The sequence below is a fragment of the Gastrolobium bilobum genome, unplaced genomic scaffold (assembly GCF_033153095.1).
Source record: "Gastrolobium bilobum isolate Gb01-03AN ecotype WA unplaced genomic scaffold, APGP_CSIRO_Gbil_v1 utg4635, whole genome shotgun sequence".
NCBI classification, from domain to species: Eukaryota; Viridiplantae; Streptophyta; class Magnoliopsida; order Fabales; family Fabaceae; genus Gastrolobium; species Gastrolobium bilobum.
In genome coordinates this window covers 137,873-150,839 of record NW_026897744.1, presented here as the reverse complement: position 1 = coordinate 150,839, position 12,967 = coordinate 137,873, and the positions used below count along the sequence as shown (strand labels likewise).

Genomic DNA, 12,967 nt, shown 5'->3' with positions numbered 1-12,967 from the left:
TTTGTTATCTCCTCACATACACTCATGTGATTCCCACGGTCTCCAACCCCTCTACAACATTCTAATGAATTCAAATACCTCACCCACGTATTTTAGGTAGCTACGCGTTTAGTCGCTCACTTGACACATGTATTTCTCACAAATTTGAATACATTTGTACTAAGTATGTGTCTGAACACGTCTGTACCAAGTGCATATTTTGACAAGTCTGAATACATCAGTACCTGGTGTGCATTTCTGACAAGTTTAACCAGCATAATATCAAGATACGTCATGTTCAGGCATGCATTTTGTGATATAATCACGTCACAGTCAGAAACACACATGTGTCAAATGTGCAACTAAATATATAGCCACATAAAATATGTCTTTCTGCATTAATCCGATAAAATATTTAATCAACGAACTAAATAGATAGATTGTTTTGAAATTCACATTTCATAAGTCAAAACCCCTCACGCATGTTACACACATGTCCACCGCACTCTCACCCACAAGCTTGCATGAAGGACATTTGGTCATCACTTGGATGACACATGGCAATCTCCACCAATTTTAGTCAAGCCCATTTTGACCATAGTTCGCACTTGCAACCGAAGACCCATCCTCTCTTTATGATTTCTTTCAACCGTGGAAACTATCAAACTCGCATTCCTCTCTTCATCATACTACGCAACCAAAACCATTTCCAATTTTCTGCACTTCCTTCTCTTCCATTTTAAAACCGTGACAAGCACACACGCTTAGAAGGTCCTCATCATTCCATTGTGAACAGCCAAGTGCACCTCAAGGTCCTTTTGTTCCCTTTCAACCGAAGCTCATCTCCACCAATTTCTTCCTCTGAAAATCAATATACTTCAGATCCATCATTTATTTTTATAAATGAAAAATTTTCTAATTTCCAAAAAAAAAAAAAAAAAAAAAATTTCTTTCATTTCTATTTTTTTTTTTTAATTTTTTTTTTCTCCGTCCTTTTTTTATTTTTATTTTTTAGGACGGACCACCGTGGTCCGACCCATAAAAAATCTTTTCCCCTAATTCTGGCTCTGGCCTCGATACCTTTTAATCTTTCCTTTAATGAAGGTACGACCATTGACAAAGCACCATTTAATGTGCGGCTGCCATCATTGTATCTAGAAGATGGAAAAAATGGCAAGAGTGCAATAATTGTAATCTCACCACTTAACTTTATTGAATTTTACTTTTAAAATATTTTAATCATATAAGAAAGCATATTTAATGGTCATGTAATTATGAAATAATTGCAAATGGTCTTAATCCGTACATAGAAATAATTATATTAGGTTAATGGTTCAATCTCAAAATAATATATTAAATTATGAATATTATATCTAATATACAAAAGTGATTTAGTGGTCAACCTTTCTATCTTCAAATAAGATAACTCAAATTTGAATCTCCTTACTTGCAAAATAAATTTGAATCTCCTTACTTGCAAAATATATATATATATATATATATATGGGAAAAGTGTGTATAATTTTGAAGGATGTAAAGTTGTGTCATTTTAAGAGAGAGAAAGAGATAGATAAAGGAGGAGAGAGAGTTGACAAAAAAAATAAAGTTGTGGGTCCCACCTCTTTGTGAGAGTGAAAGGATGTAAGTTGTGTAATTTAAATGTATAGACACTTTTCCCTATATATATATATATATATATATGCTCAACTTAAATTGCAAAACATTGTCGTAAAACACTATATTTGACTAGTGATGAGAGATTTGGATTAAGTAATATTAGGTTATTTGTAGAACTCTCACTTTTATAAAAAAAATTACTTTACTTGAATTATTTAACCCCACACATATGCCAGACATTATTCTTCAGAAAATGATACCAAACAAATGTAAAAGGAAAAATAATAACAATAAAAATGATAAACTAATGCTCGTCAAAATCTTTATTTCAGGCTATAAAATCCTCACCGGTTACAAACATTGGAGAGATTGAACAGGCAAACATTGAGAGAATAAACTAAAGCATTTAAGAAAACTAACACAAAAAATGTTTGAAACATAAACGGTGAATTCTTCTCATAACTCTGAAGTTTCAATGCACATTACAAGGATTCAAGTCCTTGAGAAAAAAGAGCAGCAAAAGCTTCCATTTGACCCTTGTTCAATGCCAAACCAATCTCAATTCCTCCATTGTTATTCTTACTTTCAGAAAGAGAAAATGCTCCTGTTTTGTCTATTGAAGCAACATCAACCTTTTTAGGCCTTCCAAATCCAAAATCAATACTATAAACCTCAAACCGAGGAGACCCTGCAGTAGAGAATAATCTATCCCCTGATACAGATTGTATCTTTTGCATCCAATTTTTTGCATCATGTAGCACCCCATCATTCTCCACCCTATTCAACTCATCAATTATCCCCTTAAGAGCACTTATGAATCCATCATTTCCTAATACCTCCTCTGTCTCCACCACAACAGCGTGGGGTATAACACAATTTCCAATATATGTTGGCACAATTGGAGGGTCCAAGCGAGATCTACAATCCACAGAGAAAATAAAAGCTACCCTGTTGGATTTTGGTTGGTCTACTTTGACTACACACCCCAATAAATACGCACAAGTAACCGAAAATGATGATAACTTAACCTTCATTTTCAGCTTAGATAGTGCATATTGCTTAAGCTTTTGGATATGTGAAGGGGTTAACTCAAACAAACCTTTAACTGCATCTGTTTGTGCTGTGTTAATAGATTCCCACACCTTCAAACTTCGATTATTTGTTTCTCCACCATAAGTCAACCACCCGTTGACATAAGCATCATTGATCCCTGAAGGGTCTCTTATCACTGACCTATCAAAGAAAGGTGTCAGATTTTCAGGTAATGATGATCCTCCGAGGTTAGAACAAAGATGGGCCCATGATTTCAAAAACAAAGTTGAAGACTTTCCATCAAGTGCTGCATGGTGTGTGGTTATCCCAATACAAAAACCAAAGCTTGGGAAAACAGTGACTTGCAAGGCTAACACAGATGCTTGATCATGTGAAATTTTCAAGCGAGGGATTAAGGGGTGGCGTTCAACAACATCACAGAAATTTGAACATAAATGGTTGAAATCAGCGTTGGATTCAGCTATAGTGAAAGGGACAGCATCACCAGGGACATACTTGATGATGGGGTTGAGTGAATCATTTGGCCATGTGATGTTGCCAACAAGAGGAAGGAAGTGTTGGAGTGTGAGTGAAAGACTCTGTTTGAGATTGGGAAGAATAGAATCAAAGAATGAAGTAGTAGTTGTTGTTGTTGTTGTTTGGTTGTGGAACTCATAGAAGAAAAGACGTTCAACAGGAGGGAGTCTTATCCATAGGACATCATAGAAGGTTAAGGGCAGAGAGATTGGGGTTGTTTCTTGTGGTGGTGCCACAGAACAAACTTGATGAACTTTCAGAGATGTTGAATGTGCCATTGAAGGAGTAAGAGCGAATGGAACAACTGATATTTGCACAGTGCTCAGCACTTGTATATGTTTATGATTATTTTATACGAGAGATACACACACCTAGGTTTGTGTCGTTTGAAATGACCTAAACTCAAGTATATTCGCACACATAAGTTTGTGTGTTTTTAAAGGGAAATATTAGAATGGGAATGACAGCGACAAGCATCCAGCGACTTATCGTGAGGATACGGCGTAGTATCTTGATTTTGGTTTGATTTTTTTTTTTAAGTATGAGATCCATATTTGATTTATGTGTACAAAAAAATAGTCTTGTCATGTAACATGACAAAAAGTAAACCCATTTTTAAATCACATAAATTTAAGTGAGGAATAAACATAAAGAAATATTGGTTTTATTAAAAAAAATAAAGATAAAAAAATAAAAGTTTGAGTCTTGTATCTTTATATTTATCTCTTTTTTAAAAGATCTAAATTTATGTATTTTAAAATGACATATTTTTTTTTTTCATTTTATATTGATACAAAATAGAATGTTATACTTACAACTTTTTCTTACCGTCTCTTATAATTAATTTTATTATTGTCATATCAAAATTAAATAAATGACTCTCCTCCCTTACTATTAATCTGACATAAGTACAATAATATAAAAAAGTGATAAGTACAATCTATCCCTAAAATTATATTATACTATATAATTTTGATTGTCGTTGTTGTTAGTAGGAACGCATAACGATTTGGGAATATTCAAATCACGTTCAAGTGGGTTGAGACTAGCAATGGCTGTATTCTAACTTTTTAAGTTTCTACCTCATTGGGACACGAAACTCTAGGCGTATTTGGCAGTTTTGAAAGCAACGATTAACACCATGCCACTTGCCGAATTATAATGTAATATATAGTGAGATAATAATAACAAAGGGAAACAACTTAAGGATAACGCACAATGGGCTGAACATTTCTTTAAGGAGCCGTTTGCTACGAGGTTTTTTTTTTTTTTTTTGGCTGAATTTTCGAGAAATTAATTTTTTTTAAATTTTTAATTTTTGAATATTATAGTAAATTAAATGTGAAAATTATATTTTTAAAAATTGAGATTCCAAGACAAAAAGAAATTTTTCCTCTACCAAATGTCCCTTAAAAAAAAACAAGTGTACCGTTGTAGGAAGATTTTTATATGTTGTTATAGAGACATCGAATAGTGTGATTCAAATTTTTTTTTTGTTTTTTTTTTTAAACATGGACCCACCGTTAAATGTGTCTGCCGGAAAGAGAGCAAAAATCCTGCTCATAAACCCCTTTCTTTAATGCATTAATCATTGACTAAAAAAATTATTTATGAGCATTTAAAATATGGGTTCGTTTTTTATTATGTCACATGACAAGATTATTTTTCTGCACACACAAATCAATTGTAGGTCCCACGCTTAAAAAAAAATCAAACCAAAATCAGGATACTGCGCCGTATCCTCAAGATACGTTGCTGGATCCTTGTTGCAGGAATGAACAGTATCATTCCTACAACGTGATTTTTATATTTCCCTTAAAATATATACATGCACCTACAGTTTAGGTGAATTGCATGTAGATCCGGAGCTCATAAAAGAAAACAAATTAAATGATAGGTAACTTATGTATTGAAGCAATCAGTTTTTTCATTTAAATTTGCAGGCTAAACGACAACACTAATCCTCTTCAAAACCCTCGTCTTGATACTCGCCATATTTTATCTTTATATTCAAAAGATTAAAAGCATTTAACAAAGTTTAATTCAAATAATTTCTATTTATATAGAAACATATTTATTTATTTATTTTGAGGACAGTATCAAGCTGGGAACAAACTACCATTGGCTTAGTACCAGTTGTCGTATTCAGGATTTGAAGTTGAGCAACCATCAGGCTCGTTAATTCCCATCAGGGTGCACTCCTTAAAATTTTAAATTTTTCCTTTCTCAAATTAGCATTAAGATAAACAATGAATGAATATTAACTAATATAAAAAAGTATTAAACAAAAAAATCAAATACTTTAAAAAATTATTTTCTTTATTTATGAAATTATATTTTATTAGATTATATTAATTTTTTTTTATTATTTCTATTTGTCATATCTTAACATTCTAATTTTCTTGTATGTACACCAAGAAAAATCTAGCTTATTTTCGAAAAATAACATAAACTAAAACTAAGCCTACTAATAACATTTAATCAAATAAGCAACTCATTATTTCTAAATTTGGGCCTAATTTTAATTTCTTAAAACAATGACCAATACATGATGAATTGCCATGTAAAAACCCAACTTAGATAAAGAACAAAAGGAAGAAAAACCATTTGGGCCGTTCTACTATTGGCCCGCAAAGCATGCATCAGAATTAACAAAAGCATAACACAACAGATTCAGTTTCAGGCGTCCTTTATTGCTCATAACCCAACTCCCAATTGAAGATTATATAATTTTCACGAATAAGCATCGAGACTCAAAATAAGGTGCTGTTCCCCCTGGTCCCGTTTGTTCTTTTTTTTAATCATCACACTAATCTTGTTAGAAGTGAACAATCACACACACAATAGCAAAAAAGAAAAGAAGATAAAAAATAACCAATCTATATTGGGGCAAGATATTCTTACACTGGTGTAAGAGTTAGAAGTCTTACACTCAATCTTGATCATTGATTCACTTGTATCAAATGGCTCACATTACTAAAAAATTTGAACCCTTAGATATAAGTGAGATTAATGGACAAGATTAAGAGTGTAACTTACACTGGTGTAAAATGATCCTGACCCATATATATTTCTCGGAAAACATAAATATATTCTCGGGTTCACGTAATGTGAATTATATCAAGTAATATTTTACTATATTCTCCTCAATTCCATTGACTTTCTCTATATTTGGCAAAGAAGAGTAGTCATCTAGATGCAAATAATGAGTTATAACTAACAAATATCACATCAAATAAAAAAAAAATTCTGCGTGAGAACTATAGAAATTTCTTGGAAAGCATGCATACATGTGAACAATGACAGAGTACTAATTAAACTGGAATTAACTGATCAAAACGTAAGTTCTCATTTCAATGATACAATAAAATACTAGTATACAATAGTTTAGTGTAGGTCACAAAAGTATCAGAAATCATACACATGCCAAGTTTCTAAGGCAGTGTTGTTTGAAAATAATATATTGTTTTTTTCACGAAACAGTTTACGAAATATACCATTCGCCTGTTCTCTTAATTGTACAGAAAAAATGAAATAAAGTTAAGAGGGGTGTTAAAGTTCGTGTGCCATTTACGAAATTGAATTCATAGGATTTAAGCATCTCTGAATATCTAAAGCCTTTATTTCTAATTCATAAACTAAAGGCATGGAGTAATGTGAAAAACTGAGAATCCACCAAAAATTTATTATCATTATCACGCGCGCAGTTTGAGCGGTTCTAGGTAGTTATTAAAAGAAATGGTATCACAATTAAGTTCACTAGTTATGTGCATAGATGTCTTCCATTTGCGTATCCATAAACTATATAGTATTTTCGGTCTGATTGTTTTGTATTATTTTTTTCTGTTTGGTTCCAGTTGAATTAACCAACAACGTAATAGGTTGAATCAATTAAATTATAACCTAAAAATATTTCTAATTTGATCTCTGCCTCAATTTTTAAAATATTAAACTTGAATATACAATAAGATTGTGTATAAGCGCGTTAGTTTCAACGATAAAATTAAATTAAACACTTTTATGAATTTTCTATATTTTTCGATACATGAGCACCTCTTTTTTCATCATTAAAATAAAGTTCAAAAGCTCTAAAAAGAAAGTTTTTATAATGCACTGTATCAATTTTTGTTAGATTTTGACTAAATGCGTTAAATTCAAGTGTTGGGGGTTTAATATTAACAAAAATTCTCAGATAAATTATTTGTGATATATTTATATTTCAAAGGAAAGAGTATATTTACCTTTTTATAAATCATAAATGAAATTGAGACCATCATCGTTTTATATAAGTTATATATATTAGTATAAGGGGCATGTTATATTTACAAACTTTTACAAACTACACTAAGTACGACCGGTCATATTTTAATTATGCAGTGTACGACCGGTCGTACTTAGTGTAATTTGCAAAAAGAGTTTGTAAACGAATCTTATCCCTTAGTATAAAAATAAGAAATTTTACACTCATTCTTAACAATTTATTCATTTGTATTTAACAACTCACTTATTGATAAATTAAAATCTTTATGTATCAAGAGGAACAATAATGTTGTAAGTGTAGACGTAAAATTATCATGTCATTTACCTCCAAAAAGAAAAAGAAAATAAAAATTATCATGTCCTATTAGAGTTTAATTGGGTTGATTCTATCACTCATGAGTCCATTTTGAATAAGACCTAGGAATACGAAAGATTCAGAGGCATTTGGGCCTGAACTACGCCTAACAAAATGTCTTTCATTTTGTCATTTCTTTTATTTGTTAACCTTCATTTTAAGTGAATTTACAAGCTCTTTACGTCTTTTAAGTGTATATACGAACTCAATACACATATATAGGGATAAACATTTCTAAAGTAACTTTAAATAAGATTATCTATAGTTACCCTTTATAACTATGTACTACCGGTATATAGTATATAGTTATAACATTAAAATTATTTTTTTTCCTCTCTACTCGGTCACTTTTCAGAACCAATCTGCTAACGTGAAGAGAAAAAAAATAATTTTAATGTTATAACTATGTCCTACCAGTAATGCAAAGTTATAAAGGGTAGCTGCAGATAATCTTGTCTAAAGTTGCTATAGAAATGATTTTTTCATATATATATATATATATATATATATATATATATATATATATATACTATGAAGCACCGACACTTCAAAAATCCTGACGTGTCGTGTCTGACACTTCTCGACACTCCGACACTCCAATACTCGTTGTAAAGACTCAAAAAAGGTTCAAAAGTTACGTTGCATTGCATTTTGAGTTTTAACTATTAGATTCGTTAGATTAGGATTACGATTTTATTGAGTTTAATATAAACATTTGAGATATATTATTTTATTTGGAAAATTGATGGGTATTATAAGTTTAGCTTTATTTTTTTGTTAAATTATTGAATACTAAATATAATATACATTACATAAATTAAAAATATTATATAATATCAAAACATGTCCTAACGTATCGAAATTTAACATTTTCTAGAACTAACATGTTAGACTGTTATATCCCGTGTCCTGTGTCAGTGTCGGTGCAACATAGTATATATATAGAGGTGAGATCCTTTGACACCAGTGTCAAATTTTAAATTTGACACCTCATCTGAGAGACATTAGATAAAAAAAGATCAACGACTCTGATTTGTAAGCATGTGACACCATTGATCTTTTTTGATCTAATGGCTCTCAGATGAGGTGTCAAAGGATCCTATCTCATATATATATATATACCAACCATAATCAACTCTTTGAGACTAGTGAGTTTTTAGTATTCTCACAAATTTCAACTCTTTAAGTTTGTTATGAGATTAATCCTAGAGAAAAGTGTGTATCATTTTAAAGGATGTAAAGTTATGTCATTTTAAATGAGAGAAATAGATAGATCATGAGGAGAGAGAGTGGACAAAAAAATAAAGGTGTGAGCCTCACTTCTTTGTGTGAGTGAAATGACACAAGTTGTGTCATTTAAAAGGACAAACAATTTTTTCTTAATCCTAAATCGAGACTTAGTCACAATTAAAGTTCTTCATCCCTCCCTAATAGAATGACTACCTAACTCTGTAATGTATCCCTTGAATGAAAGGGATGAACTTAATTCACAAGTTAAGTTATATTTTATACTGTAGACAAGGAAGTAGTAATATTTCATTTGCTGCATATTCTCAATTGCTCAATATATATGACAATTACAACATACAACAACAATTTAATTTTGTTAAGCTGTAAATGTAAAAAAGAACTCTTATTATTTCATACCTGGAAACTTAGTTTACATATTTTATGGAATAAGTTATATTTATAAATTTTTTATTTACAAACTTTACAATTTATATTATATACTCCCGAGAGTACATTCCTAACCGAGTCTACTCTCGGGAGTACATAACATAGTTTATAAACAAAAAAATTGTAAATATAACTTTTCTCATATTTTATTATTATTTTTTTTTTGGTACATTGTCAGGAGGTATCCCCATTCAACCTTCTCCGGGCACCATGCCCTCGGGGTACGGCCTGTTTGGGCTAGCCCCTCATTGTAACAGTGGGTGCACTAAGCTTCGCAACCGGAGAAAGGACGAGACTAATCCCCCAACCGAAGATTTTTTGGCTTATCCTCTGGGCCCCAAAGATTTTCCAAGAAACTGCTTGAGGCAGGGTTTGATCCCTGCACCAAGCAATTCCTTGGGAGCTCAGCTGCCAACTGAGCTACCCTTGGGGGTTTCATATTTTATTATTAACTTACTTAAGAAGTTTTACATTTTTATAGTTAATATCTTTAAGTAAGATGTTAATAAAAAATTAAATAATAATGTAAAAAATTTATATTCATAAAAGTTAAACTTACAAAAATCTCCATTTATTCTTCATGATCTATAATTACCACTATTCAAAGTATAACACCCCATTCTAGAAACGGTTTGTTATCATTACATATGATATTAAGCGCAGTTACAATCACAATAGTTGATTAAAACATGGATAAAATTTCTTCTTTTTAAACAATTATCTTTTACTGCTTAAAACGCTTTCCGTATTTATAAATAATTCAAACTGTAATTATAACTCATACAAATCGTGGAAACATCTAATCTCGCTTAAACATATCATACCACCATGAAGTTTCCATAAACAACATGGCTTCACATGACAATGTAGATAGTTAATCACACAAGGTGATAATCTCCTACCAACATCGCCCAAACAAAACGGACAGAGCTTCGATTGTTTTTCGGACATCTAGGGATAATTCCCACATGGTATCTTAACGTGATAAACAATTCAATAAATATTGACATCTCCACAGTCTATCCAATAGGCGTACAAGCCCTTTCATCGTAATTGTATCAAAATACATAAATGTCCACAAATTACATAAATAGGAACTTAACTATTACAAAACATATGATCAAAGTCCTTTACATACGTCAACGACATGAAATATATCCAATAACTATGATCATAGGCTAAGTCCCTCCTTCATGCATCAATAGTACATACTCTCAAAATAAGACTATATAAACATATGATACTATAGTCATCCAAGATAACATGTCATATCAAGTCCATAATATACAAATGTAGTCTATTGTGGCCTCCTGCCAATGGATACTCCTGCATCGCTCGTACCTGAAAGAGCATCCCCACAACAAGGGATGAGATATACATACATATCTCAGTAAACTAGGGGCCCTTGGAGATTCCTCCACCCCCAAGTTCACTTCAGCAGAAAAGCAATAAATCATATTATACAAATATACATATCCATGCTATGAAAATAATGCTCATCTAAACATTCCTCCAGAATGCTCATGCCCCAACCACAATAAATCCAACTGGCCAGAGAACCTACACTTTTTGAATTACACAAGGAAATCTCCTTGATACATACCAAATGCAAAAACATAGCATACACATACATATATCCAATGCATCATAACAAATCTATGCAATTACATATACAACATAAACCACTTCCCCTCCAGGGCATGGTGAAACCAGCACAGGATAAATTCCAAGGTCCAAAAGCTTACCTGCTCGAAGCTTCCAACAGACCTTTGTCTCACCACCAAGTACGCAAACAATCAAACTTTCCTCAAAGACTCAACCTCACAAAATAACCACCTACACAAAAGTACAATGCATTCAATCAATTGCAACAAAAAATGCATCAATGAATACTTCTATATTCATTAACCACATAGGCAAATCCATACACCAACCCTCAAGGTCATGAACTCACCTAGACTTGAATGACAAGTAGCCGAATCAATCTCCATGGTGTCCTTCCGTGATTGCTCAATCAATGAGGGTCCATAAGGCTCAATCCCAGCAACACAACGGGCACCATCAATATCCAAATCAAACATTCCAACATTCTTTACTTGGAATGCAAGAAAACTCCACATTCAAGGCATAATTTCAAAGTTTTAAGGAAGGTGGGAAAAATGATCTTCCAAATACATTTTCACCATTTAAATCCACATCTAAGCACTTTTCTCAACATGGGCTAAGCCTCAATCAAGCTGTAACATGCTCATTCAAGCCAAACTTTCAAAATGGAAACCTAAAATACCCATTATCGTAAAAACCATTGAAATGTTTGTATCTTAACATGAACTCACCTAGAATTATGCAAGGAAGGGAATACAAGCCTCACTTCAAGCAATGGACCGCTCCAAGACACCCAATCAACAATGGGTCGCCATTTTGTCCCTCATTTTTCTCTCAATACAAGATTTTTTAATGGAAAGATTATAGGTTTTCTTTCCCTCAAGATTCCAAGCAACTTTGCTTCAAGAACCAAGAGATTTCATTGAGAAATGAGGAAGTTAGGTTTCTTGGCTTTTCAATAATGGCTTCGAGTTCCTCTCTGCCTCCACGCGAAGAAGACGAGAAATGTGAAGTGTTTGTATGTTAGTTTAGTTAAATAACTCTTAATTGAGTAAAAATTTATATATCATGTTATCTTAACTCTCTTCTAAATTGGTCCCATTGGCTTAAAATATTTTTACAATAATATTTTCCAACTTATTTTTAAGTTTCGGATAATTTTGCCTACACGTATTTTTACCCCAAAACTCACACTTTTTGCATTTCCCCCCCAAAAATAACTTATTTTTACCTAATCAAATTTTTAACCTAATTAGACCATAATTTCCATGATTAATCCACTAATCATATCATAATTCCATATTACACAGGTTAAGGTTATTATACAAAGCAATTGTATCACCACCTCGATCACAATTTGAGGAGAAATTGTAAAGAAACATGTGAGTAATATTTTTGGGAGTTATCAATCTCTTGTTACAAGAGAGAGTTTGTCTAATGTTGTAGAGACATTTTATGTGGGGCTCATTATTTAAAAAATAAAGCAATAGATTAGTTTGACTTTGGATGTATCTGTATGAGAGAAAAATCTAGAATACAATCGGTGTAGGGACGATTAGTCAATAAAATGCACCATGTCAACTATCTTTGTACTAAAGAGAGAGAAAAAAAGTGACTTTTGTAATTTATATTATGTATTACTGGTAGTACTTAGTGTAAATTACAAAAGTCGTACCCAATTTAATATTAGTATCATATCAAAAGTGCGCTCTTGGGTGAGGTGAATAAATTGGAGAAAGTATTCACCTAATATTTTTAGTGTATAAGATTTAGTTTTATACTTATTAAATATTTTAAATTTATTATAGGGGGTGTTTGGTACGAAGAATCTGATAGGAATGTAGGAAAAGTGGTGTAGGTAAAATATATTAACCCCGTTTGGTGTGTCTTCAAGTTAGAGATTAC

General features: G+C 32.0%; 1 protein-coding gene across 1 annotated transcript; it reads right to left on the bottom strand.

Annotated features, from left to right (window-relative positions):
- Nucleotides 1–2,078: 2,078 nt before the first annotated feature.
- LOC133309737 (phenolic glucoside malonyltransferase 1-like) lies at nucleotides 2,079–3,443 on the bottom strand. The gene has a single exon (XM_061510539.1). It carries the CDS (start codon nucleotides 3,441–3,443, stop codon nucleotides 2,079–2,081), a length of 1,365 nt encoding a protein of 454 aa, XP_061366523.1.
- Nucleotides 3,444–12,967: the final 9,524 nt, after the last annotated feature.